At 37.1% G+C, this 23673-nt stretch overlaps 1 protein-coding gene and 1 pseudogene across 1 annotated transcript in view; both read right to left on the minus strand.

Annotated features, from left to right (window-relative positions):
* Window positions 1-2183: 2183 nt before the first annotated feature.
* CCSER1 (coiled-coil serine rich protein 1) overlaps window positions 2184-23673 on the minus strand; it is a 1228673-nt gene continuing 1207183 nt past the window's right edge. The window contains exon 10 of the mRNA XM_062199158.1: window positions 2184-2669. Coding sequence (XP_062055142.1) covers window positions 2184-2669 — 486 coding nt within the window. The remainder of the gene's footprint in view (window positions 2670-23673) is intronic.
* Window positions 16559-23673, minus strand: part of LOC133765784 (inosine-5'-monophosphate dehydrogenase 2-like) — a 43089-nt pseudogene continuing 35974 nt past the window's right edge.

The following is a 23673-nucleotide window of genomic DNA, read 5'->3' on the forward strand; positions in this document are numbered from 1 at the left end:
GGTTTACCAGGTTTTCTTTTTGAATGTTTCAGCTTTAAAAAAGATTTTTCAAGAAAATACTAGTGTTTAAAACATCTCTTAAAATGTCTATTAAATGACAGATTTTCTTAAATAGATTATTTTTTACAAAGTATAATTCAAAAGTCTATCTTCCAGGAAAAAAAACTATAAACTCCAAAAGTCCAAATTAAAAACATTATTTGTGATACATAGTTTTTCCATATCCTGGGAAAAAATCCTTGATTATTTTGTCATGCTTATTTATTTACAAATTTAAAATACTCTAGCAACGCACACCAACTTTCAGGACAAAGCAAATTAAATTTCACAATTAATATTTTTTTTCTTCTAGTATCTTAAATATTGATAAGCCCCAAATGTATATCTGCATGAATATTATAGCTCCTATGATGGGGTTTTTAGATAGCAGTCTCATTAAGTTGGGCAAATTGCAGCATGTATTGTTCTCTTTTGGCAGAATTACAAACACACAAAGAAAGAAAACATTTGGCAACCATTTATCTTGATGCACATGTGTTTTCCTTTTGGAAAATCAAAATTACGAATACAATATATCCACTAAGACTCCTTACTCTATCGATTCTACCAAAGTTTGAAAATTTATCAAAGTTCAATGAGTAAAGCTGGGAGGAGGTGCTTTTCTCCAAAGCATACAGCTCAAAACATTTTACATTAGTAGATGCATTTTGTACAAAGCTTTAATTTAAGCAAGGTAGTCAAGTGCCATGCTAAAACTGCTATCCAATTTCCCTTTATTCATCTCATTTGTACATGCCAGTGTTTTCTGTCAGAGAATGCAAGGGAAACAGATCATGCAGTAGGAATGACAGTTTCAATTTTTGTGGACTATGCCTACAGTGAGTATAGATACCAGCTTTGATCTTTGTGTAGGAAAACTGCAGCCATTATTCCCTACCAGGCCTTTCAAAATTATTTATTGTGCATTTATTTCTACTCTTTGATAATGTTCTCTTATTAACTAAACATAAAGAAATTATTTTGATTTATTGATCTAGCTCATGTGTGCTTACATATACAACATAAGATATTCACCTTCAAATGTGTTGTAAATATTACTATTAGAGACTTGTTTCTGAAATCGAATCGCCAGTGTTTACAAATGCATTTATTTTGCTGCGTGTTCGAAATCTTGATGACTGCGTAATCAGAGTATTATATAATAATGACCAAAAGATTGACCTTCTGTTCTTCAGTTCATAAAGTTATAAATATGGGTTGATGTATATGAAGTAAAATTTGATGTACATAATTGTAAAAAAATAAATGAACGTTTTTAAAATATAAACTGAAGTAAAAGAATATTTTTTATTAGAATATCCTATTTTAAAAAATAGGCTGATGTTGCCATGACAGTGACTCAAGGAGTGTACCATGTCATGCTTTATGCACCATATGATGAGATTCAGCTGACTTTACCACCTCACAGTGCTATGTTGTGGTACTTTAACATTAATAGAAAAGCTAACAGCAAAGTTTTTCAAAGATCAGAGCTGTCATTCTCTATTTGGCTAGCAATTACTCTGTCTGAAATCCTTCGTGTACTAGTGCGAACTAAACGTTTAAAGGATTTTTTTAAAGAAGCCTTTCCCTTTTGTAGTACCATAAGGTAAGCCTGCATGTATGTAATAGAGAGACAAATGTATCTCTAGTTTACATGCAAGCAAGCTCCAATCTCAAACACATATACCTGCAAATATAAGACTTTTAAATCTCTCTTATTATCTTCCTTCTAATGACTATATAATTTAAACTTCTTTACAATCCTTTTATCTATTTATTCCTCTGATCTATTTCTACCTAACACCATTAACAGAATGAACAGAGCCTATTTAATATTATTATCTTCTGAAACCTCAATGCCTATCAGTGATGGAGATAAAAGATAAGTGAATTATGGAATATATAAACCAGCAAGATGGTCCCATTATTTATACATATTACAGTAAAATCCTCAAGGCAGTTCAACTTAATTCAATTAACATGCTCGAACCTTCAGTCTTTAACAAACAAAAAAATTCACTGATCTGTTTATGACTAAAACTGAAAGGCAATAAAAAGTACATGACGGTGTAAATATGAACTATGCACGAGAAACACCAACCATCTTTATCCTACCAAGAGACAGGAATAGGGCGATTTCGTTACCCATCTTGCTGGCCCAGAGTCTGCAGCTCAGCGGTGTGTAAAGTGTGGTGGAGAAACACATTGTTCCTGCTGTACATGTGTAGAGAGATCGGCCCTCTTGGTGGCTGGCCAAACCTGCCTGTAAAGCTTGAATGCTGGCGGGCCCCAGCAGTTGGGTCCTTGGGTTTCTCTAAGAGCGAGGCGAGCCCTTCCGTCTTCGCTGTTGGCTTCAGAGGGCTCTGCCCACCGGTGGCCCGTAGGTTCTGTGTGACCTCTGACGGGAGGGTATCATAAGATCCTCTTGAGTGTTTGATAACATCAGCCAGTTCCTTGTCCTTCAAGAAATTACTGAGACAAACACTTGAGAGCTGACAGGCTTTGCTTTTGTAGGGGCTGCTCTGGTCGGCCGCTGAGTATCTAAAACGGTCCTCGGTGGGAGTATGCATTGCTTTTCTGTCCCTTGTGCTGAGGCTTTGGCTCACAACTCGATTTCGATAGGTAACCTAGGGTAAGACACAGAGAGAAGATCTCTTGTAAAGGGTATTTGTGAATCACATTCAAAGCAAAGACATGGAGGGACTTCAAAACTTTCGTGGAAAATAGGACTGAAAGGTAAGTCTAGTGTGCTTCTGGCACAGAGGTTAAGACACTGGCTGGCGAGGATCCTGGATCCTGTGCCAACTGAGTGGAACTCTCAGCTCCCCTCTCAATTTCACCTTCCTGGTCATGCAGCCTGCGAGGCAGCAGGCGATGGCTCAAGTATGTAGGTTCCACCACCCATTGAACATTATTTTTGTCTTCTTGTTTTTCCTCATACCCCTTAAAGGTAAGTCCCTGCTACTGTACTGTCAAAATGCAGCCTCAGGCCAGCGGTTGTCTTAGTATCCAATCTATCCTCCTAAACAAATTGTTCCACATGCAATAAGCAGTTAATGAATCTTTTGCAAACAAAGTTTATCTGTTGGTCCTAACAATACGTGATATCCATGAACTGTGTATTATACGTCAGGCACTCGGCTAGTGACCCTATATATTCAATTCTCACAAGTCTTTTAAGGTACATTTGGTTACTGGAAAACTACAGTACCATTTGTTCATACCCTATAGCTAGTGTAGGACAGTCAGAGTGCTTGACTACCGGTTCCTTCCTTCTTCCAGTATTTCCATGGGAACTTTCAGAAAACGAATCACATTTTTTATAAAATGAATCATATTCAGAACAACATTGTCATTGAATGGATGTTTCAAGGTTATCATTACTTAAATGGATCTCTTTGCATTCTTTCCTGCCAAAGCATGGTCTAATAAGGATGTCCTTATACTTAATGATTACAAGTATTTCACTACCCAGGTCTTCCTCTTCTTCCCTCGCTCCCTCCCTCCGTTCCTCCCTTCTCTGATGGTTGTAGCAAACTGCCATCATTATTGCTTATTATTAGTGTACTTCTTATAGTAGAACCCCTCAATGACTGCCAATTTGTCATTTCAACTTTTCCATTTGGAGTAGAAAGAGCCATGCTAGTAAATGCATGTATAAATGCATGTATGTGGGAGTCAGCATTGTGGAACAGTGGGTAAAGCCAATGTCTGTTACAACACCATATGATATGGGCATCAGTTCATGTTCCAATCCAACTTCCTGTTAATGGCCTGGGAAAAGCAGTGAAGGATGGCCCAAATGGTTGGTCCACTGGCACCCATGTGGGAGATTTAGATGAAGCTCCTGGCTCCTAGCCTTCTACCTGGTTTAACCCTGGTTGTTGCAGCTACTTGGGGAGTGAACTAACCAACGGTAGCTTTCTCTTTTTCTCTCCCTCACTCCCTGTGTACTCTGCCTTTCAAATAAATAAATGATTTCTTAAAGAGCACTGCAAAACTCATAAGAGATGCCTGATGGACTTTCTTGGGAGTAAATGGAAAAAATAGTTTTGATTCAATTTTCATTGCTCAGGAACTTTTCTCTAGCTCTCTGCTTGGATCATTTCCAACACGCTTGGTTTTGGATGTACTTAGAAATGTGAGCATATATTTTCTATCTATTTCTGCGACCTTACATAACATATTTATGTAACTGTTGAGTCTGTTACCAACAAACTCCATGCTTAATATCTATAGATAACAGTTAAAGGCATATTATGGATGCTGCTTGCAAAATATTGTTAGAAAAACTTTGTTTTGGGAGAAAAATTGATATTCATAAACCCATAACGATAATGTCACTGGTAATTTTTTCATTAATGCTGTTTTTAGTGACAAATCATAATCATTTTTTCATGATGATCTTTTTAATTTTTGTTTCCACAGATGCTGTCCAGGAAAGTAACATAGGTAGGTGGAGAATTCATTTCCTGTACTTTAATGTTACATTTGGGTGAATATTCATTGATTTTTTTAATGTAATCAGTTTTCCCTCATAGGATATTACATTAAAATGAATAAACAATTTTAATAAAGACATGTTGAAAAGGATAAAATAACTCAATTTTACAATCAGCCTCAGTGTTGTTTCTCTAGTATCATATCTGACACTCACAGGATCTATGTGACTCTCACAACAAGAAACAGAATGAGAATTCTCATTCTCAGTTTTTGGAGAAAAATAAACTGGCAACCGCCCATTGCTGTTTATTTGGTGTAGTTTGCTTTTTGACATTTTGAACATCTTTTTTCCTTTTTAAATTCTCTGTTATGTTCATCATTAACTCCAAGATTCAGAGTGTGCAGGGCATACTCTATAGCATAGGAGTTAAATTTGGGGCCAAATGTGGATTCATTTATTCATGTAGCAAATATTTATTATTGAGTACTACTAAGACCAAGATGGTATATATACCTGATGAGAAATAATACTATTCATTAAAAGACCAAGATTTTGCCCTCAGATGGCTTAAATTCTAGTTTGACAAAGAGCCAGAATCATACTTTCCAATTGAGTAATTATAGAAGTTTATAACTTTCGGCGGCGCCGCGGCTCAATAGGCTAATCCTCCGCCTGCGGTGCCGGCACACCGGGTTCTAGTCCCGGTCGGGGCACCGATCCTGTCCCGGTTGCCCCTCTTCCGGGCCAGCTGTCTGCTGTGGCCAGGGAGTGCAGTGGAGGATGGCCCAAGTCCTTGGGCTCTGCACCCCATGGAAGACCAGGAGAAGCACCTGGCTCCTGGCTTCGGATCAGCGCGGTGCGCCGGCCGCAGCGCGCCTACCGCGGTGGCCATTGGAGGGTGAACCAACGGCAAAAAGGAAGACCTTTCTCTCTGTCTCTCTCTCACTGTCCACTCTGCCAGTCAAAAACTAAAAAAAAAAAAAAAAAAAAAAAAAAAAAAAAAAAAGTTTATAACTTTCTTAAGTCTCCAATTTCCTCATCAGTGAAAGAAAGATCCATATTCATATCTATATCTTCATACACAATTATGGTGAGTATTGAAAGACGTACTCTGTATACATTGCCTAATATATTTTAAAGGATTTATTTTATTTGAAAGAGTTACACAGAGAGAAGAGAGGCAGAGAGAGAGAGAGAGAAAGGTCTTCCTTCCGCTGGTTCACTCCACAATTGGCTGCAATGGCCAGAGCTAAGCCAATCCAGAGCCTGGAGCCAGGAACTTCTTCTGGGTCTCTCATATGGATGCAGGGGCCCAAGGACTTGGGCCATCTTCTACTGTTTTCCCTGGCCATAGCCGAGAGCTGGATCAGAATTGGAGCAGCCAGAACTTGAACCGGTGCCCTGGGATGCTAGCACTGGAGGCGGCTGCTTTACACACTATACCACAGACTCGACCCCGGCATTGCCTAATATTATACTCAAAGCATAGTTATCTTGCAGACAACAATAAACACAGTAACAATATAAAGTGATCAAAAAGACCTTGACTTTGTTAAGTGACAATTTCTTCTTTCATCATCTCAAGCACTGTGAATACTTCTATTTTGACTTGAAATAAGGGATGAATATTTAACTAATTTTAAATTTATTGGTATAGTTTAATGCCCTAGAACACAGATTCTGTGATAGATATGTGTGGGAAACTTATTTGGGAATATTCTCTCATCAACAACTAAGGAGGAATTCAGGAAGTAGAGTTAGGAAGAGGGGAGAAATTCAATTATATAAACTTAAATTTCTCAATTGATCTTATAGGGAGATTGAAAGTTGGATGGTTCTTTGTAGTCATCTACAGTTCAGCCAAGTGGTTGGGAGTGCTCTTGCATCAGCTATTAGAAATTGGTAGACTCAGGGAAGATCTATAACTTCAGAAGAGTAGCCTCCTCACTTTTTTTTTTTAACTTTGCAGAGTGAAATTCTTGGAGAGAAATTTAGTTGAGAGGTAATAATTGCCAATATTTTCAGCTATTGAGAAAATGAAGACTTCATCCCTGAAAGTGCTTGTGTGTTTCAGGCAAAGGGAGGTAGTACTGGGAAGCACATCACAGCCTCTACTACATTAATTATTCTATTTATGTGTTTAATGTATTACAGGACAATTGGCACAATGAAAAGAACACTGAACTGTGAGCCAAAGATTCTACTCTTGGCTGTGTCACGCTGGGGCTGTGTGGCTGTGGATTAAAAAAAAAATATCTTTTTTGAGCTTCAGTTTCTGAGCCCATTGAATGAAATGAACAAACTATGTTATAATTAATTTTTTCTTTTTCTGAAATATTTATTTTTTATTGAAAGGCAGAGTTGTTGAGAGAAAGAGAGAGAGAGAGAGAGAGAGAGAGAGAGAGAAAGAGAGAGAGATCTTCCACACATTCTTTACCTCCCTAGTGGCCATAACAGCCAAGAGTAGGTGAGGCCAAGGCAGGATCTAGGGCCTCCACCAAATATCCCATGTAAGTGGCAGGAACCCATGTACTTGAGCCATCATACAGTAACTACCAGGAGCATTACCAAGAAACTGGATTGGAATTACAGTGTAGCAGGAACTGGACCCAGGCATTCCAGTATGCAATGCTGGCATCTGAATCAGCATTTCAAACCCCAGCACCACAGCATCCACACCAAGATGGTCAATTTAGATCTTGAAGCAATTTGGTTCCTTTCCAATTCTAAAACTCTAAAATTAGAGTTTTTATTTAATTCTGTGAATTTTAGAATGTGTTTAGAAAACATGGGCACAATCTGCTTAATTCAAAATATAAAAATATTCTTCTATACATATTTTTGGATTTGTTTGCTTTGGCTCATAGAAAAGTAAATAATTTCTTCATCATGATGTTAATTGATGTTAATTCCTTCTGAAATTCGTGGAATCCCATTCCTGAAGGAAATTTTCAGTGCATATATCTAGCCACATCATTCTCAATATCATAATTAAGTACCCAAACTCGGGTAATTATATTAGTTTTGCAAATTTCGGTTGCCAAGAAGCTAGTTTATTATCTACACATAGAGTTCCTGAAAGAGAATAAAATGCTGGGTAAACAGTGATTAATCAGTCTTTGTGCATATTACAATAAAGTCAGTTCTTTGTTTCATCATCTAATAGCCCTCTAGTTTCTTCAGTGGAGTCTATGATAACACTAATTTTTTTTTTATAAAGAAAAAGTTTATTTTTATCACAAGAAGCACATAGACTATATACAATACACACCAACAGAAGTAAAAAAAAAGTGCACAATTCATCTTCTAGTGCAAATTCACAGTACAAAATATACTGCCTTTTAAATATATAATATAAAAAAACAAGAAACAACAGATTTAAAAAAAAAATCGTTGATACCATAACGCAACACGCGGGACCCCACCAGCAGCACGGAGCAGCCCATCTCACACAGCCCCTGATTTGGGGAACAGTGGGGGTGGGGTGACTGGTACCTACATGTTGTTGCCAAAGAGCTCAGACACTCACAGAGAGGAGAAACAGGTGGCCCAGGAGGTAACAGATCTGCATTAAATGAGAGGACAAGGGCGGGCTAGGGCTGGGGCTGGGGCTGAGAGCCAGCAAACCACCTCAGGTCCTTTCCGGTGGCGACCACGGGACCTGCTGGCAGGACCTGCTGGCGCTGCTCCAGTGAGGCCCCTCAATAACACTAATTTTTTTTATTTTAACTTTTATTTAATGAATATAAATATCCAGTATACAGCTTATGGATTACAATGGCTTCCCCTTCCCATAATTTCCCTCCCACCCGCAACCGTCCCCTCTCCCGCTCCCTCTCCCTTTCCATTCACATCAAGATTCATTTTCAATTCTATTTATATACAGAAGATCAATTTAGTATAAATACTTCAACAGTTTGCACCCACATAGAAACACAAAGTGAAACATACTGTTTGAGTACTAGTTATAGCATTAAATCAAAATGTACAGTACATTAAGGACAGAGATCCCACATCAGGAGCAAGTGCACAGTGGCTCCTGTTGTTGACCCAACAAATTGACACTCTAGTTTATGGCGCCAGTAACCACCCTAGGCTGTCGTCATGAGTTGCCAAGGCTATGGAAGCCTTCCAAGTTCCCCGACTCCGATCATATTTAGACAAGGTCATAAAAGACAGGGTGAGGATAGTAACCAATGATCCTAAGAGTGGCCTTAACCAGGTCTGAACAATTATACAGCATTAAGTGGGGAAGAGGACCATCAGTACACACAGGTTGGGAGTAGAGCCATTGGTGGTAGAGTAGAGGTTATGATTACAAAGGAATGAGGCCCAAGTGCACTAGACAGGGTCTAGAACAAAGGACAGAGTCATTATTAGAGGAGCTAAGAAAGGTGCTGTCTAAGCTACAAGTAATTTTTCTGATTGAGAGGCAAATAGAACCTGATAGAAGGGGCTTGATAATAATCTGTTGGGCTTTAGGCCTTGTAAGTTAAGAGGCCCAGACCTATCTATCTCTTCACATGGGGTATATCCTAAGGGAGGTGTGAACCTCCTAGGGGAAGGCACTCTGTTGACTTTTATTACTTGGCTGGCCTGGGAGGAGAGCTGGCCAGGTAAAGGCAGGGGGCATCTCTAACAAGAAATTTACAGTTCTGCCTGCAATGTTGCTGACCCTACTTGGCTGTCCCCTCAACTGCAGTGGTCACTTTGGAAGTTGGGCTGAGTGAAGGGCTTTTCAGCTTGGAGCCAATAAGATCTGTGGCTCTGACCTGGGCATCCTTCGATTCCAGGGCAGGTCCATTTCCAGTGATCCAACTCTTGGCAGAGCTGCCAGGGCTCTTCACAAGCTGACTTCTGCTGAAGCCCAGGCTTACCACATTGAAAGCCACTGCAGTAGACTGGCCTGTTGGGTCTCCTTGAGGGCAGATCACTGTACAGATCAGCCATTAATAGGCCTGCCACCCATTGCTTCTGATGCCTAGCTTTCTTTTCCTCCTGGTTTGTGTTAAAGCAGACCAGACGATGCAAGTCAAGGGAGTGCCCGTGTCCCATCTCTAATCTTTGGTGGCCTGAACTACAAGTCTATAGTCACAGGCATGTTCTGTAGAAGTTTTTCTAAGGTAGACAATGCCCATGAGGAAAATTATATTCTCACTTTAAAACTTTCTTTCCCTTTGGTCTGAAAGGGAGGTTTTTTTTTTTTACTTACTGTATACTTCGCTGATGGCGAAGTGAATCTAGCTATGAGATTATTAGTTAAGTTCTTATTTTGGCTATGCTATTACAGAAAAATGTTAGCCATCTCTTATAAGGTCTAAAGATTAAATTGTGCATCCTACAGATTCCTTCATAATAGAATTAGTTCCCTACCTTGAAGAGAATAGAGAAGTGAAAGAACAAGTTGGGCTTAGAATAGAGAAATGAGGGAGCAAGTCCTAGATCACTTGCTGTTAACACACAATTATTCTTAGGTGTTTAAATTTTAACTGAAAAGTGATCCCTGTTAAATCTAAGAGTGGAAAAAGAGAGGGAGGAGATGAAGAGCTATGGGTTATTTAACTATGTGCTTATTTTCAAAGACTTGAATAATCACCTTGTAACAATGATCAGATTTGGTCTATGTTATGTCATGATTTTAAGGAATCTTATTTCAACCAGATATTTTGGATTTTGATATTGGTCTATTATGCTATGTTATATGTGCGTACATATTGTATGTCCACATGGGGAAATTTTATTAAGAGTTTTATTTTAAATGGCTTTTAGATAAGATTGTCCATAAATTTAAGCTGCTAAAATCAATCAAAGATACATTTTAATTTGTATGACCTGAATCTGTGTATCATATGTTTTAAACTTGTTGGTAGAAAGAAACTAAAAACATTTTATATGGTTGTGCTTAAGTTTACTGGTTAAACAAAATAACACTAATTTTTAAAAATAAAATATTTTACATATCATTAACCAAGAAGAAAAAAAAACAAAATGTATGATACTAATTTGAAACAAACCAACCTCATTTTCTTATTTCACACTGAAACTCCTATCAATCATACTGGCCTCTCATTGCAATTTCTTTTATCTTTAATTGCCTTGTATGGTTTCTGAAAGTCCTTTTATTTCAATAATTCAGTTGCTCTGTAAGTAGGTTATGTACCCTATTTAGAGTTCATAGAGAGTACAGAATCTAAGACAACCCAATTACAAATCTTTGTTTCACTAATATTAAAAGGATACTCTTCTTTCTTTCCTTATTTTTCTGCAGTAATCTTGTTCAAAATATTCTTGAATGTTAACTCAATACATATGTTGCAACACCATCTAATATAACAAAATTAAATGTGAAGCCATTGTAAAAAAAATCATTATTCCATAGGTAATACAGACTCCATTAGAACTATAGTCAAGTTGAAAACATGGACTGTAAGATGAGTCCTGATTTTAGGAATTTTCTTATGTTAGAAATTGTTTTATAATTGATGAAAAATGTATGATCAGAGCAATGTCAATCACCCAGTTTTCATTAAGGTTGCATGATATGACAGTGGAATTTATGGGAGGGAGCAATATATGAATCATTGGTTAATTAATGAGTCAATACAGTGTTATTCAAAACATTTTCTTATATTTCTGAAAAATAATGGTAATTGTCAAAAATGTTATCAAGAAACAGTTTCATGCGATAATTCATTCCATAGGTTAGAATTCAGCCCCTGATTAGTTACTTTTATTTTAAAAGATATTTTTGCATGTGTTTTCTTGTCTTTTAAGATTTTATTTATTTATTTATTTGCTAGGCAGAGTCACAGACAGTGAGAGGAAGAGACAGAAAGGTCTTCCATCTGCTGGTTCACTCCTCAAATGGCCGTAATGGCCAGAGCTGGGCTGATCCCAAGCGAGGAGCCAAGAGTTTCTTCCCAATCTCCCACAAGGGTATGGGGGCCCAAGCACTTGGACATCTTCCACTGCTTCCCCAGACCAAAGCAGAGAGTTGGATCAGAAGAGGAGCAACCAGCACTAGGACCGGCGCCCATATGGGATGCTGCAGGTGGAGGATTAACCTACTGCGCCACAGTGTTGGCCCCTCACATGTTTTCTTCTAAACACAAAATAGTATTGTTGTCCAAGATGGCTTATTTTTAAATTAGAGAAACTTGAAATAATTCCCAAATAGTTAGCTATAAAAAAAATGATCTCACATTTAGAAGAATGGCTAATATTAAATTGGATCTTACTAACATATCAAGGACTGAACAAAATGTCAATATTATAATTTAAGTTTAAATGAAATAAGGTATGTTAAAGTGAGCCACTATTATCATTGGTCAGTGTTCTATAGGAGTTGAGAAACCTGCCTCCTGAGTGAATTCATGTTTTCCTACTAATGCGACTTCTAGGTCACGTAAGTAACATATGCAATGCAGAATATTGTATAATTTATTCTCAATAATAGGCACTTTTATCACTGCGCATAACCACACCCAGGCCAACCAGAACATAAGTTTTGTAAGCACAAGGATATTCCTTCACTTGTTCAAAACTGAATCCACTGCTCCTAACAATGCCTGGCATTTACTCAGTCTCCATTAATATTTATACAGTCCAGAAAGGAAAATTTTTTTTTGAACTTCAACTCCTTTTTAATTTGCCCTTAGTTTAGGGAACTAAAAAAATGCCATTAAAATATAATGACCGTCTTGGTAGCTTTCTCCTTCAACGTGGCGAGGAAATAGGTCCTGTAGAAGCTTCTAGAGAATGCTGGCTGTCTATGCAAACCCTCCTCAGCTCTCTCCCCTACCTGATCCCGCTGTCACGCAAATCATCTTTGGCTTTTACTTTAACCAAACCAAAACAAAACCCCTCATGAAAAACACTGGCTGGAGGAGAAACTTGCAGAAAAAGCTGTGAAACTGACACAGGAATCAGAATTGGAGAGGGCCCTAGCCGCTCTTTGTCTCAGAGAACATGGGGGGGGGGGTCACCTGAGTGCCTGAGCTCCTGTGGGACTCAGTGTGAGGCTTGGGGGTACATTCTAGGTCGTGATCCAGCTCCCTGCTAATGTGCCTGCGAAAGCAATATTAGTCCTGGAGACCTCCATGAGGGTCTCTTTAGTATTCTTTTCTCTGTTTTTTTCTCTAATGATCTTTGTAAATTCTCTTAAGAAAGATAAAATTGGGATTGTCATATATATTTAATGAAAGGTTAATCAGAAGCATTTTGTACATAGCCCCTCCCATTGAAGCGTAAAACTTAAAGGAACTTCTCTTGTCCTGTTTTCAAGAGGACAGTGACCAAATAGAAATTTGGTTTATAGGGAAATACTACTACACAATGAGGTCATTTATTATAAAACTCTGTCTACATTATTTTTGAATCTAGTTTTCATGAAGGCCATAATGAATCTAAGCAAGAGCCTATCAAAAGGCTTAGTGTTAGTTTGATAAAGTAATTCCAATAGACACTAGTCCTACAATTGTAGAATTACATTGAATACCAATTGTATAATTTATATTGATGAAAGAGCTTTATTTGCCTTTATAAAATTCCAAGCAATCCTTGAATGTTCAACAAGCAAAACAAAACAATCATTATATACCACAAAACAAATGCAAGAAGATGATGATGGTAGTTTCAAGATCTATTTGTCTATCTGATATCTAAAGATGAAAATATCTAGGGGAGGGAGGGATTCTTAGACATTCTGAAATCAATATAGTTTTTATGTTTCATAATTTTCAATTTTTAAGAAGTGTCATTTTATCACAGATATTATTTATGATAATAGTTAAGATTTAATGAATATGTATAATGTGCTAAGATCCTTATTATGTTTCATGTATTGTCATTTTGATTTCTTATTTATTTACTTATTTAAAGAAAACAATGTTCATATATTTCATATGTACAGTTTTAAGAACAAAATATTTCCCACCCTACACTCCCTCAATCCCTCTCTACCACCCATCCTCCACTATCCTTTCTGATTTTTCTTTTAATTTTTGCAAAGATGTACTCTCAACTTTATAACCAGAAGCTTAATTCTCTTCATTCAAACTAACCAAGGATGCTTAAGAGTTCCAATGACTTTAGTTGGGCAATACTTCACTCAGCACTCTAAAAAAAGGTCTTAAAAATACATTTTCCTTCCAAATAGGAAATGGAGGAAGCACAGTGTTAGAACTACTTAAAAAGCAAAAGTCTCTTTTGATTTTTACCACATAATGTGTTTGTTTGAAGAAATAGGCACACCTGAAATGTGCCTCTTTGTCAGCCACAATCATTAAAGTGTCGATGTAGACTCAAACCATATTTATTAAAAATAACAGCTTGCCCTTTTCCCATCAGCATTGAGGAACAGGATTTCTAAAGCAGCTGTGAATACTAGGTATATCTCTGTGGAAGGTTTTGGCACTGTTGCTGCAGCTGTTTGTATCCTTAGATGTGGAATCTGTTTTCAGTGATAAAGAAGAGTTTTGTAAAGGTCTGGGAAACACTCTACCACAGAGAGATTGCGAACAGAAGTAGTTACTGCTTTGCAAGCAAGAAGTCCTGTAATAAGTTCAAGTAATAACCAAAAAGAAACATTCAAAGGTTCTAGCAACTGGTCCTGTTTCTTTCACATTGCACAAATTACCAAGAGGTATGGAATGGAGAAAATTGTCTAGAGTTAAATTGCTTCTTCTGGCTCAACTGCACTCCTAAACTCTTTAGGGAATAAGAAATTCTCCTGGTGGGCTTTTAGGACTCAACCAGGATTAAAGGACATACTCGCTATAAGAAAGTTAATACTGCTGGCCAAAGGCAGAGTTCCCAAAAAGAAAAATCACAGCAGCTTCTCCTCACAAAAAAATGAAAACACAACATTAGTTTTCCTAAAACCACCAGGGACATTCTTGACCATTCTGTTTATAACTAGAGTGAATGAACCCAGTACAGAGGGAAATCCTGAGAAAAGAAGGCACTGTGTCTGAAATTAACATGTCTGTGTCTCTGTGTGTGAGTGCACGTGCAAGGGCCCACTCTGTTATTCTCCTTAGGTAAAGGGCAGTTTAAGAGAGAATTTCAGACAACTGCTTATAATAGCAGTAAGGAAAATGTGAGGATTAAGCGCTCAATACAGAAAAAAAAAAAAATCTAAGAATAATTCTCCACAACTGCTGTTCCAGAAAAGTATGATTTGTAAATGAATACAATTAGTGAGGGTGTGAGCTAATTATACAACTATGGGAAATGAGTAGAAAGTAATTTTTAGTTTGCAGAGGCATGCATGAAAACAAACAAGAGTAGTGGCTTGCCACAGCAACAACATGAAAAATTATCCTTTTGCATAGACACCCAAATATCCATATTAGATTAGCACATACTAGATAGGGAAGATTTCTTGAATGCAAGTTATATTCAAAAAATGATCTTAAAATCCCTTAAATGCAATAATGTCATCTGTGTGAATAATTCATAGGCTTTATAGCCAATTGCTGTGGCTTGATGAGGTAAAAATATTTTGTGCATCCAATAAATAAACAAATATATATAATAAAGTTGATTAAAATAGTTTTATTGTTTGATTCCTCTTATTTTATGTTTTTTATTATCATGATTACATAATGTGTGCAGTAAATTTCTCACTTAGATTATTCTACTATATGAGTAACTTTACTCAATGAATTATAGTGGAAGACTCCTAAAATTAGATATTATTTGCCTAATCTAAGACCTATTTTCCTAATCTAAGTTAACATGACAAAGGAAGTGAAATAAAATGTGGCAATTTCACACTTAATAATTTTATATTTTTAAAAATATTTATATTTTTATATTAGTATAATGCAATAGAAGCTTCTTTTGGGAATAAGTTTGACCCACTGAATAAAGACTGCATCTTTGCTTAGTAAATACCAAGTTGATCTTCTGTATATAAAGATAATTGAAAATGAAACTTGATGAAGAGTGGGATGGGAGATGGAGTGGGAGATGGGAGGGCTGCAGGAGGGAGGGATTTTGGGGGGGGAAGCCACAACAATGCAAAAGTTGCACTTTCTAAATTCACATTTATTAAATAAAAAAAAGACTGCATGTTACTTAATACATGATGCAATGTGGGGGATACTGCAAATAATATAATTACAGTATTTTATACGTAGTTCATTTTAAATTATCAATTGCTTTCACATGTATTATCCCACTTTATCCATGTAAATATACATTCAGATTGGTGCTAAATGCTTCCCTTCAAATTTATAGACTGAAATTTGAGGCTCTTAATGATAATTGACTTAAGATGACTCAGCTGGTAACACAGATTGTAAATCTTATGTTATTCTGATTCTTTATAAGTAAAAAATAATGCCCATGTTCACTTGTTTTCATACTAAAAATCTTGCCTCTATAAATTTCTTTAGATTGATTAAATTCTGGATTTAGTGCACCAGGCAAAATAAACCAGTATACCATGCAGAAATTACTACTAGGCACCTTTAAGAAGTATAACTTTTTCGAGAATATCAATCCATAGGAACTGGGTAAAAGTAGAAATAAGATGTGGTATTCTATTTCACAGAATGACTTCATTTATTTATTTCTCAATTTTTTTTTTTTTTTTTGAGAAACCAAGGGGCAGTGCTGGATTCCTTTTCAGAAAAGCTGCCTCTCTTATGAATGGAGGGTGTGAACATCATTATCATCTGCAGGTGTTTCTCAATCTTAAGCCCCCTAGACTATGTCATGGCTCAGATTTGGTCCAAGTTCTTGGTACCAATGTCTTGGCAAGAGTCAGACAGTGAATGAATTTTTGGATAAACACTTTGTCTTGCACAGACCCAGATACCTCTTGTGCCAATTTGATTTTGTCAGCTTCACTGAAGAAAAATCAGTTGTAGCTGCTGACTGTTTATGACATGAACAGACACTTCACCCAATATTTTTTTAACCAGATTCCACTGGAGAAAAAGTATAGACCAGGAGGTTCAGGGGTGGCAGCCAGGAGGGAATTACCGGGACTTTGGAGATATGCCATGCGTTCTGGAATAGTCTCTTTGTGGTATGGGGAACACCAGTGTGTCATATGTACTCTTACACCTTGTTCACTGCTGTTGTTAGGGATGGCTTGAAGGCCAGCACTTCGTGTGAGATGCAGAGTGAGCTACTTCCCATGCTCCCCTGCGAGGCATGCAAGCCTGCACCAGCAAGGTACTTGTCCTGAGCAGCATTGGCCACATTGCCCCCAATGATTGGAGACTGGGGTATTATATACAATAATGCTGGCCTGGAGGGTAGTTTCCTAAGAACAGTCATAAACTACTATGTCTACAGCAGTCAGGGCCAGTTAGTCCAGCCCACACTTGTCATCCTCACAAGGGTCAATGCCTTCACTTCACACTAGTTGCTCTTTGATGTTTTCGGAGACCAGTGGGTAGTCCATTTCTTCTTTAGGTAAGGCCTGGTAATGATGGCCACCAGCTAGCTGTCTTTATTTACAATAGGCAACTTTCCCTTATTGCTGTGCTGCAAATTTCATTTGCTTTCTTCAATGTGATATCTGCAGGGAACATCACTAAATCTTCCCTCTGTCGTGATCTATTCCAAAAAATTTTTATGTTCTTTATCCTTGAGAAAATTAATAGACTTCAAGAAGATGATGCCCACCAAGCAGCTCCCCTTCCAGCCTATGATCATACTGGGGATACCACAAGAGCCACGTTTTGCCTCAAAAACATCCCACATTTGATTCTTAGTGTGAGAAATAACCCAGTGGAGTATTTTCATGAGACTTGGCATAACCTTGGTGTGGCTATGAATGATATCAGACCAAAGCAGGACATGGGACAAAACTCCAACGTTGGTCAGCTGCTAAGTTTGCTTTGCAATCTTTGTAACTTTTAGCAGTTTGGTCATCTCCAACCATTAGATGCCAGGTACAAAGTGCTCTCCTGTTTCAGTTCCTGACACCTTGATGGTATCACAATGTAACTCCTTTTCCCCTGTTCTTAATCTGCCCAGCAACATCCACCCTTTTCATCTCCCTCATCCTGCCTAAGGCACTGTGTTAGGTTTCAATTGTACCTTTCAAGTTTCTCAACCAATGAGAAACTGGGGAAAGGGACCTCTGCGTGGCATGGTTAAACGAGATGAGTTTCTGAGGGAGGTGCCTGCTTCCATCTGCTGGTCCCCAATCTCAAGACCAAGTAACAATATACCACTTTCTGCCTCCTTTATGTTCCTGAGTCCATCCTTTGATGGGTAGGTGGTTTCAAGTGGGCATATTCCCTCATTAGAGCTGAAGATGACAGGGTCTATGATGAACTTCTGCTCATAAGTTTTCACCTTCTGAACTTCATTAACCTGGAAGCCAAATGCACAGCTGTGATGGATGAAACCAATCACCTGCAGTCATTGTTATGGCCACACCAGCCTCTGTCACAGTGTCCAAGGGGAAATCAATGTGGTTTTCTGGGTGATTTTCTAGGTCACAGCAGAAGTCAGGTCCACTTGGTTCCTCAGTGATGGTGATGTGCCCAGTGATGTTGATATACCCAAAGGAAATGGGAAAGTTGCTGCATGACAGGGAAGTGAATTGGGTGGAGGTCTTTCAGGCTTATGGCAGCATGAAACTCCATTTCCATATCATCCAATGAGGCATTTGGAGATGAGGTCATGCCATCATTGAAGAGCTGCTGTGCTGTCGTCCATTGTCAAGCACATAGCACATGCTCCCTATAATCAGATTGTCTGGAAGGGTGGAGCTAGAACGACTTTAGATAATACTATTGTGTTGTATGTCTTTTAAAAAGCTACATGAAAGGATTTGGATTGCTTTCACTACAAACATAGGATAAATATTTGATAAGATTTAGTCTGATTTGAACATTACCTAATGTACACATGCATCACAACTTCATATGCCACACTATAAATGTGCACAGTTTTTATGTGTCAAAATAATAAAAAGAAGTGTAATACTAAATGTTATTAGCTGTTTAAACTTTTGTATAAATCAGATTATTCCTGAAGTGAGTTTGAAAGAAATCATGGGAAGTATAGGTATTCAGAAATTAGGAGGAATATGTAAGTAGATAATGGATGCTTTAAAGAGAATGGATCCAGGAAATAGTCAATTACTATGTTAGTAGTCTATCCTATCCCCTCTCTGCTCCAGAACAACTGTCAAAGGAATTTGTTAAAATGAAAGAACTCTTGGCCCAAGGATATCTTACCCCTTAAGGGTCTTCCTATATTTGTTAATGATTTTTTTCAACAATATTTTTTCCTTATTTGATTGTAAGTATGTTATAAATCTTCAGCCATTCTCAAATTGAAAAGAAACCCTCAAGATATACTTCAAAGTGAATTTTTAGGTTGCATTTGGCTACATGTTCTTTCTGAAACAAGCACAAGTTAGGGTGGGATCCAAATGCATTTAAGAAAATTAAGGGGACATACACAAACACTGATATGACAAAGAACAAGAACTGACATTTTCTGATTGGTCATTTGGTGACTAATACTATTAAAAAGCCCTTCAAATAATAGACAACATCAAAATCATGTCACGAATATGTTTATGGAAATCCAAAGTATGCAAAATAGTTTGGGATTTGGAATAAACTCATGTCCATTTCCTCAACTGATTTTCTGAAATAGTGTCATACAGTACAAATAAGGAATTAGACACAGCAGGAGATGAATTGTGTTATGGAAAGTTGTATTCAGGATTATCATTACCTAAAAGTTACAACCAATTTTTAAAGAAACATGGAATTTCAAAACTACATTCTTTTACTTTAAAAAGAGTTCAGTCTTACAGATAAGAGGTTTATTTAATAATAGCAATTTTTCAAATAACCAACTATTTTTTCTTCCTTAGTCTAAGTTTATGGGTGTTAGAAACACATACTATAGAGTGTAAAAAGAAATTCAAAGCCTATTTTTTTCTTCTGAAAAGCTGCTTTATCAAAGCAAATCATTTTCTTTGCAAACTCAGAGTAACCTCAAAAAGTCTGCTAACAAAGAGAAAACAGATGGACCAACAGTTTCAAAGTTAGTCATGCTTAAAAAGATCTAAAATTGATTTTTAAATAGAAAAAAATCAGCAAAGCATAAAATATAATGAGATTCAGAAGAAAATTACAAATTGCTAAGATCTAAAAGGAATTGTCAATTGTTTTCATTTCATGAATGTCAACTATTGTCACTTTATTATTTTTAAATGGAATAATTTCTTGCTCACTTACAATATGCATATTTATTTAATAACTAATGATTGAAGATGTAATTGAAACTTTAACATATTATGATTTACTGATAATATAAGGAAACTGTGGCTAGAATGGATAAGTGACTTGCATTAGCTTATAAAAACTAATAGATGAATCCATAACCAATTCAAGACTTCCATAGCATTTTTAACACTTTCGTGAAGATATCAACAGTAATTTGAGTGCAATGTCACAAGATGTATATTTGATGTAAGAAGAATAAAGAAAAAGTCTTTATATTGAATGTTACATAATACTGGCTATTATGTAGTATTTAACAACTCTTAAACTGTGATATGCAGATAGAGTTATATACGCTAATTCTAGAAAAGAATGTATAAACAGAAAAAAAATCTTTAAAAGAGTACATGGAAGATATTGTGTAATGGATTGTAAGATATGTAAGTCAAGGCATAAGCAAGTGATGACAAAGCCTACATGTATGCTAACTGATCTTCGCAAGCTATGTTGTGCCATGCTAGGCTGTCATTAAAAGTGAAGACATTCTAACAGTATATTGGCTTATAATAGATCTACTTGTGTTCTTCTGATTGAAGTCATCTAGAGCCAGAAGGAATAATTCTTCCTGGCTACAAAAATGATGTCTCCTCTATTTCAATAGTGGATCTGTTAGAAGGTACAGATACCAGAATTATAAAGCTAAGCCAGGCTCATATCCTAGGAATAAAGGTGATGGTTGTCACTAATATCTAAGCAGACTGGCAGATTCTAGTAGGCAGCAAAATTAATTCTCAATAATACCAACCCTATTGACTGTGTGCTCTGTTAATATTCTAGGTAAATTTCTACAGATCACAATGAGAGGAAAAGTATCAGATCAATATCTAAAACACATCCTAATATAAAAGTCATTGCATGCCCTTTTCTAGCTACATTCATATTTCTTCTTCTTCTTTTTTTTTTTTTTTTGACAGGCAGAGTTAGTAAGAGAGAGAGAGAAAGGTCTTCCTTCCGTTGGTTCACCCCCCAAATGGCCGCTATTTCCTCCTGGTCTCCCATGCGGGTGCAGGGCCCAAGCACTTGGGCCATCCTCCACTGCCTTCCCGGGTTACAGCAGAGAGCTGGACTGGAGGAGGAGCAACCGGGACAGAATCCAGTACCCCAACTGGGACTAGAACCTGGGGTGCCAGCACCGCAGGTGGAGGATTAGCCTAGTGAGCCGCAGCGCCGGCCTACATTAATATTTCTTACTCCTTCTTTCTCCTATCATTATTCTTTCATTTATCCATGTATCCATGCATTCTTACTGAAAACCAATATAATAGAAATAATTCAGGAGAAACAAATATCAAACATGCAGTACTATCCTCAAGAACACTTTTGCTTAAGGAAATGATTTGTTTACTGTTTTTAGATTTTTTATTTACATAAGGTTAACAAATTGCATGTATTCCATACATACAGATTAAGGAGCATAGTGATTTTTCACACCATACTCTCCCTCCCAGCCAAGATCCCAAATTCCTTTCTTCTCCTTTTCTTATATTTTCCTTTAATTTTAGAATGACATACTTTCAGGTAATTTTATAATCGTAAGCATAAGCCTCCAATAAATAAAGAATTCAACAAGTGGAAAAAAATCACTTAAACATCAGAAAAGAGCTATCAATAATCAATTCTATAAAATTAATTTCACTCATATGCCTTATATTATTTTGTACTCTATTAGTTACCACAGATCAGGGAAACTTTTTTCTTTGGGAACTGGCTTATTTCACTATGTATAATGGTTTCCAGTTGCATCCTTTTTGTTGCAACAGATAGGATTTCATTCTTTTTTACAACTAAGCAGTATTCCATATTCTCTCTCTCCATACACATACACCATATTTTTTTATAGAGCCATCAGTTGATGGACATCTGTTTTGATTCCATATGTTAGCTATTGTGAATTGAGCTGCAATAAACATGAGTGTAAAGAAAACTCTTTCATATGCTGATTTCATTTTGTTTGCATAAATTCCCAGGAATTGGATGTCTAGGTCATATAGTAGATCTATTTTCAGCTTTCTGAGGAATCTCCATACTGTCTACTACAACAGCCATACTAGTTTAAATTCCCATCAACAATGGATTAGAGAATACTTTCCCCACATTCTCATTAGCATTTATGTATTTTTTTTATTTCTGTATGATAGTCATTCTAACTGGGGTGAGCTGAAACCTCCTTGTGGTTTTGATTTGCATTTCCGTGTTGACTAGTGATACTGCACAATTTTTCATGTGGCTGTTGGCCATTTGAACTTCATCCTTTGAAAAATGCCTGCTCAAGTTCTTTGCCCATTTCTTAATTGGATTGTTTGGTTTGTTGTTGCTGAGTTTTTTGAGCTCTTCATAGATTCTGGACATTAATCCTTTATCAGTAGCATAGTTTGCAAATATTTTCTCCCATTCTATCAGTTGCCTCTTCACTTTCTTAAGTGTTTCCTTTGCAGTGGAGAAACTTCTTGGTTTAATTTAATCTCATCTGTGTATTTTTGCTTTGATTGCCTGTGCTTCTGGGTTCTTTTCCAAGAAGTCTTTGACTATTTCAACATCTAGAAGAGTTTCTACAATGTTCTCCTCTAGTAATTTGATGGTATCAATACATAGATTTCTACCCTTGATCCAATTAGAGCTGAATTTTGTAGAAGGTGTATGTTAGGGGTATTTTTTTCATACTTCTGCATGCAGAGATCCAATTTTCCCAGTACCATTTGATAAAGAGACTGTATTTTACCAAGGGATTGATCCTAGCTCCTTTGTCAAGATTAGTTGGTTGTAAATGCATGGATTAATTTCTGAGCTTTTGATTCTGTTCCATTGGTCTACATGTATATTTTTGTGCTAGTGCCAGGCTGTTTTAACTATAACTGCCTGTAGTGGAATGAGAAGGCCATGCCAAGGTGGCCACTGGCAAGCGAGCATCAGTTACTCAGGAATGGCTTTGAAACCCACCTGGCAACAGAGCCTGCCTGGCAACAGGCTGTGATTGGATGGATTTGGAAACTGCCTGGCAACAGGCTGTGATTGGATGGATTTGAAACTGCCTGGTGACAGGTTGTGATTGGATGGCTTTGGAAACTGCCTGGCAACAGGCTGTGATTGGTTGGGGCATAGACCACCCCTTGACTAGATTGGCTGGTCTTGGCTATATAAGCTGTTGTACCAACTGTAATAAACGAGTCTGCGGGCTGCTCGCCTCAAGCCTGCTTTCACCTGACTCCCAGAGTCTGAGTGTTGACTCTGCGTCTCTTGCCCCCACCACGCTGCTGCTGCTCCTCTCAGAAATGAACCCACTGCAACATTGTTGAGAAATCAACCTCAACAACTGCCTTATAGTATGTCTTGAAATCTGATATTGTGATGCTTCAAGCTTTGTTTTGTTGTTCAGGATTGCTATAGCTACTCATGGTCTCTTGTGTTTTCACTGGAATTTTAGTATAATTTCTTCTAAATCTGAGAAGAATGTAATTGATATTTTGATTAAGGTCTCAATGAATCTTTAAATTGCTTTTGGTAGTGTTGATATTTTGATGATATCAATTCTTCAAATACTCAAACATCAAAACTACTTTCATTGTTTTGTCTTCTTTTATTTCTATAATACTTTGTAAATTTCACTTTAGAAATATTTCACCTTTTTAAAAATTTATTCCAAGTTATTTAAATTTTTCATAGCTACTGTGAATGTGACTGATGTTACAAGACTTTCTCTGCAATGGCATGATCTGTATGCACAAAGGCTACTGATTTTTTGTGTTAGCTTTATATCCTACATCTTTACCAAACTCTCTTATTTGTATCTTTACCAAACTCTCCCCATTTTGTATCTCTTTGATTTCTTTTTCTTGCCTAATGACCCTGGCTAAAAAATCCAGAACTATATTGAATAGAAATGGTGAAAGTGAACATCCTTGTCTGATTCCAGAT

Source organism: Lepus europaeus, chromosome 8 (genome assembly GCF_033115175.1).
Source record: "Lepus europaeus isolate LE1 chromosome 8, mLepTim1.pri, whole genome shotgun sequence".
NCBI lineage: Eukaryota > Metazoa > Chordata > Mammalia > Lagomorpha > Leporidae > Lepus > Lepus europaeus.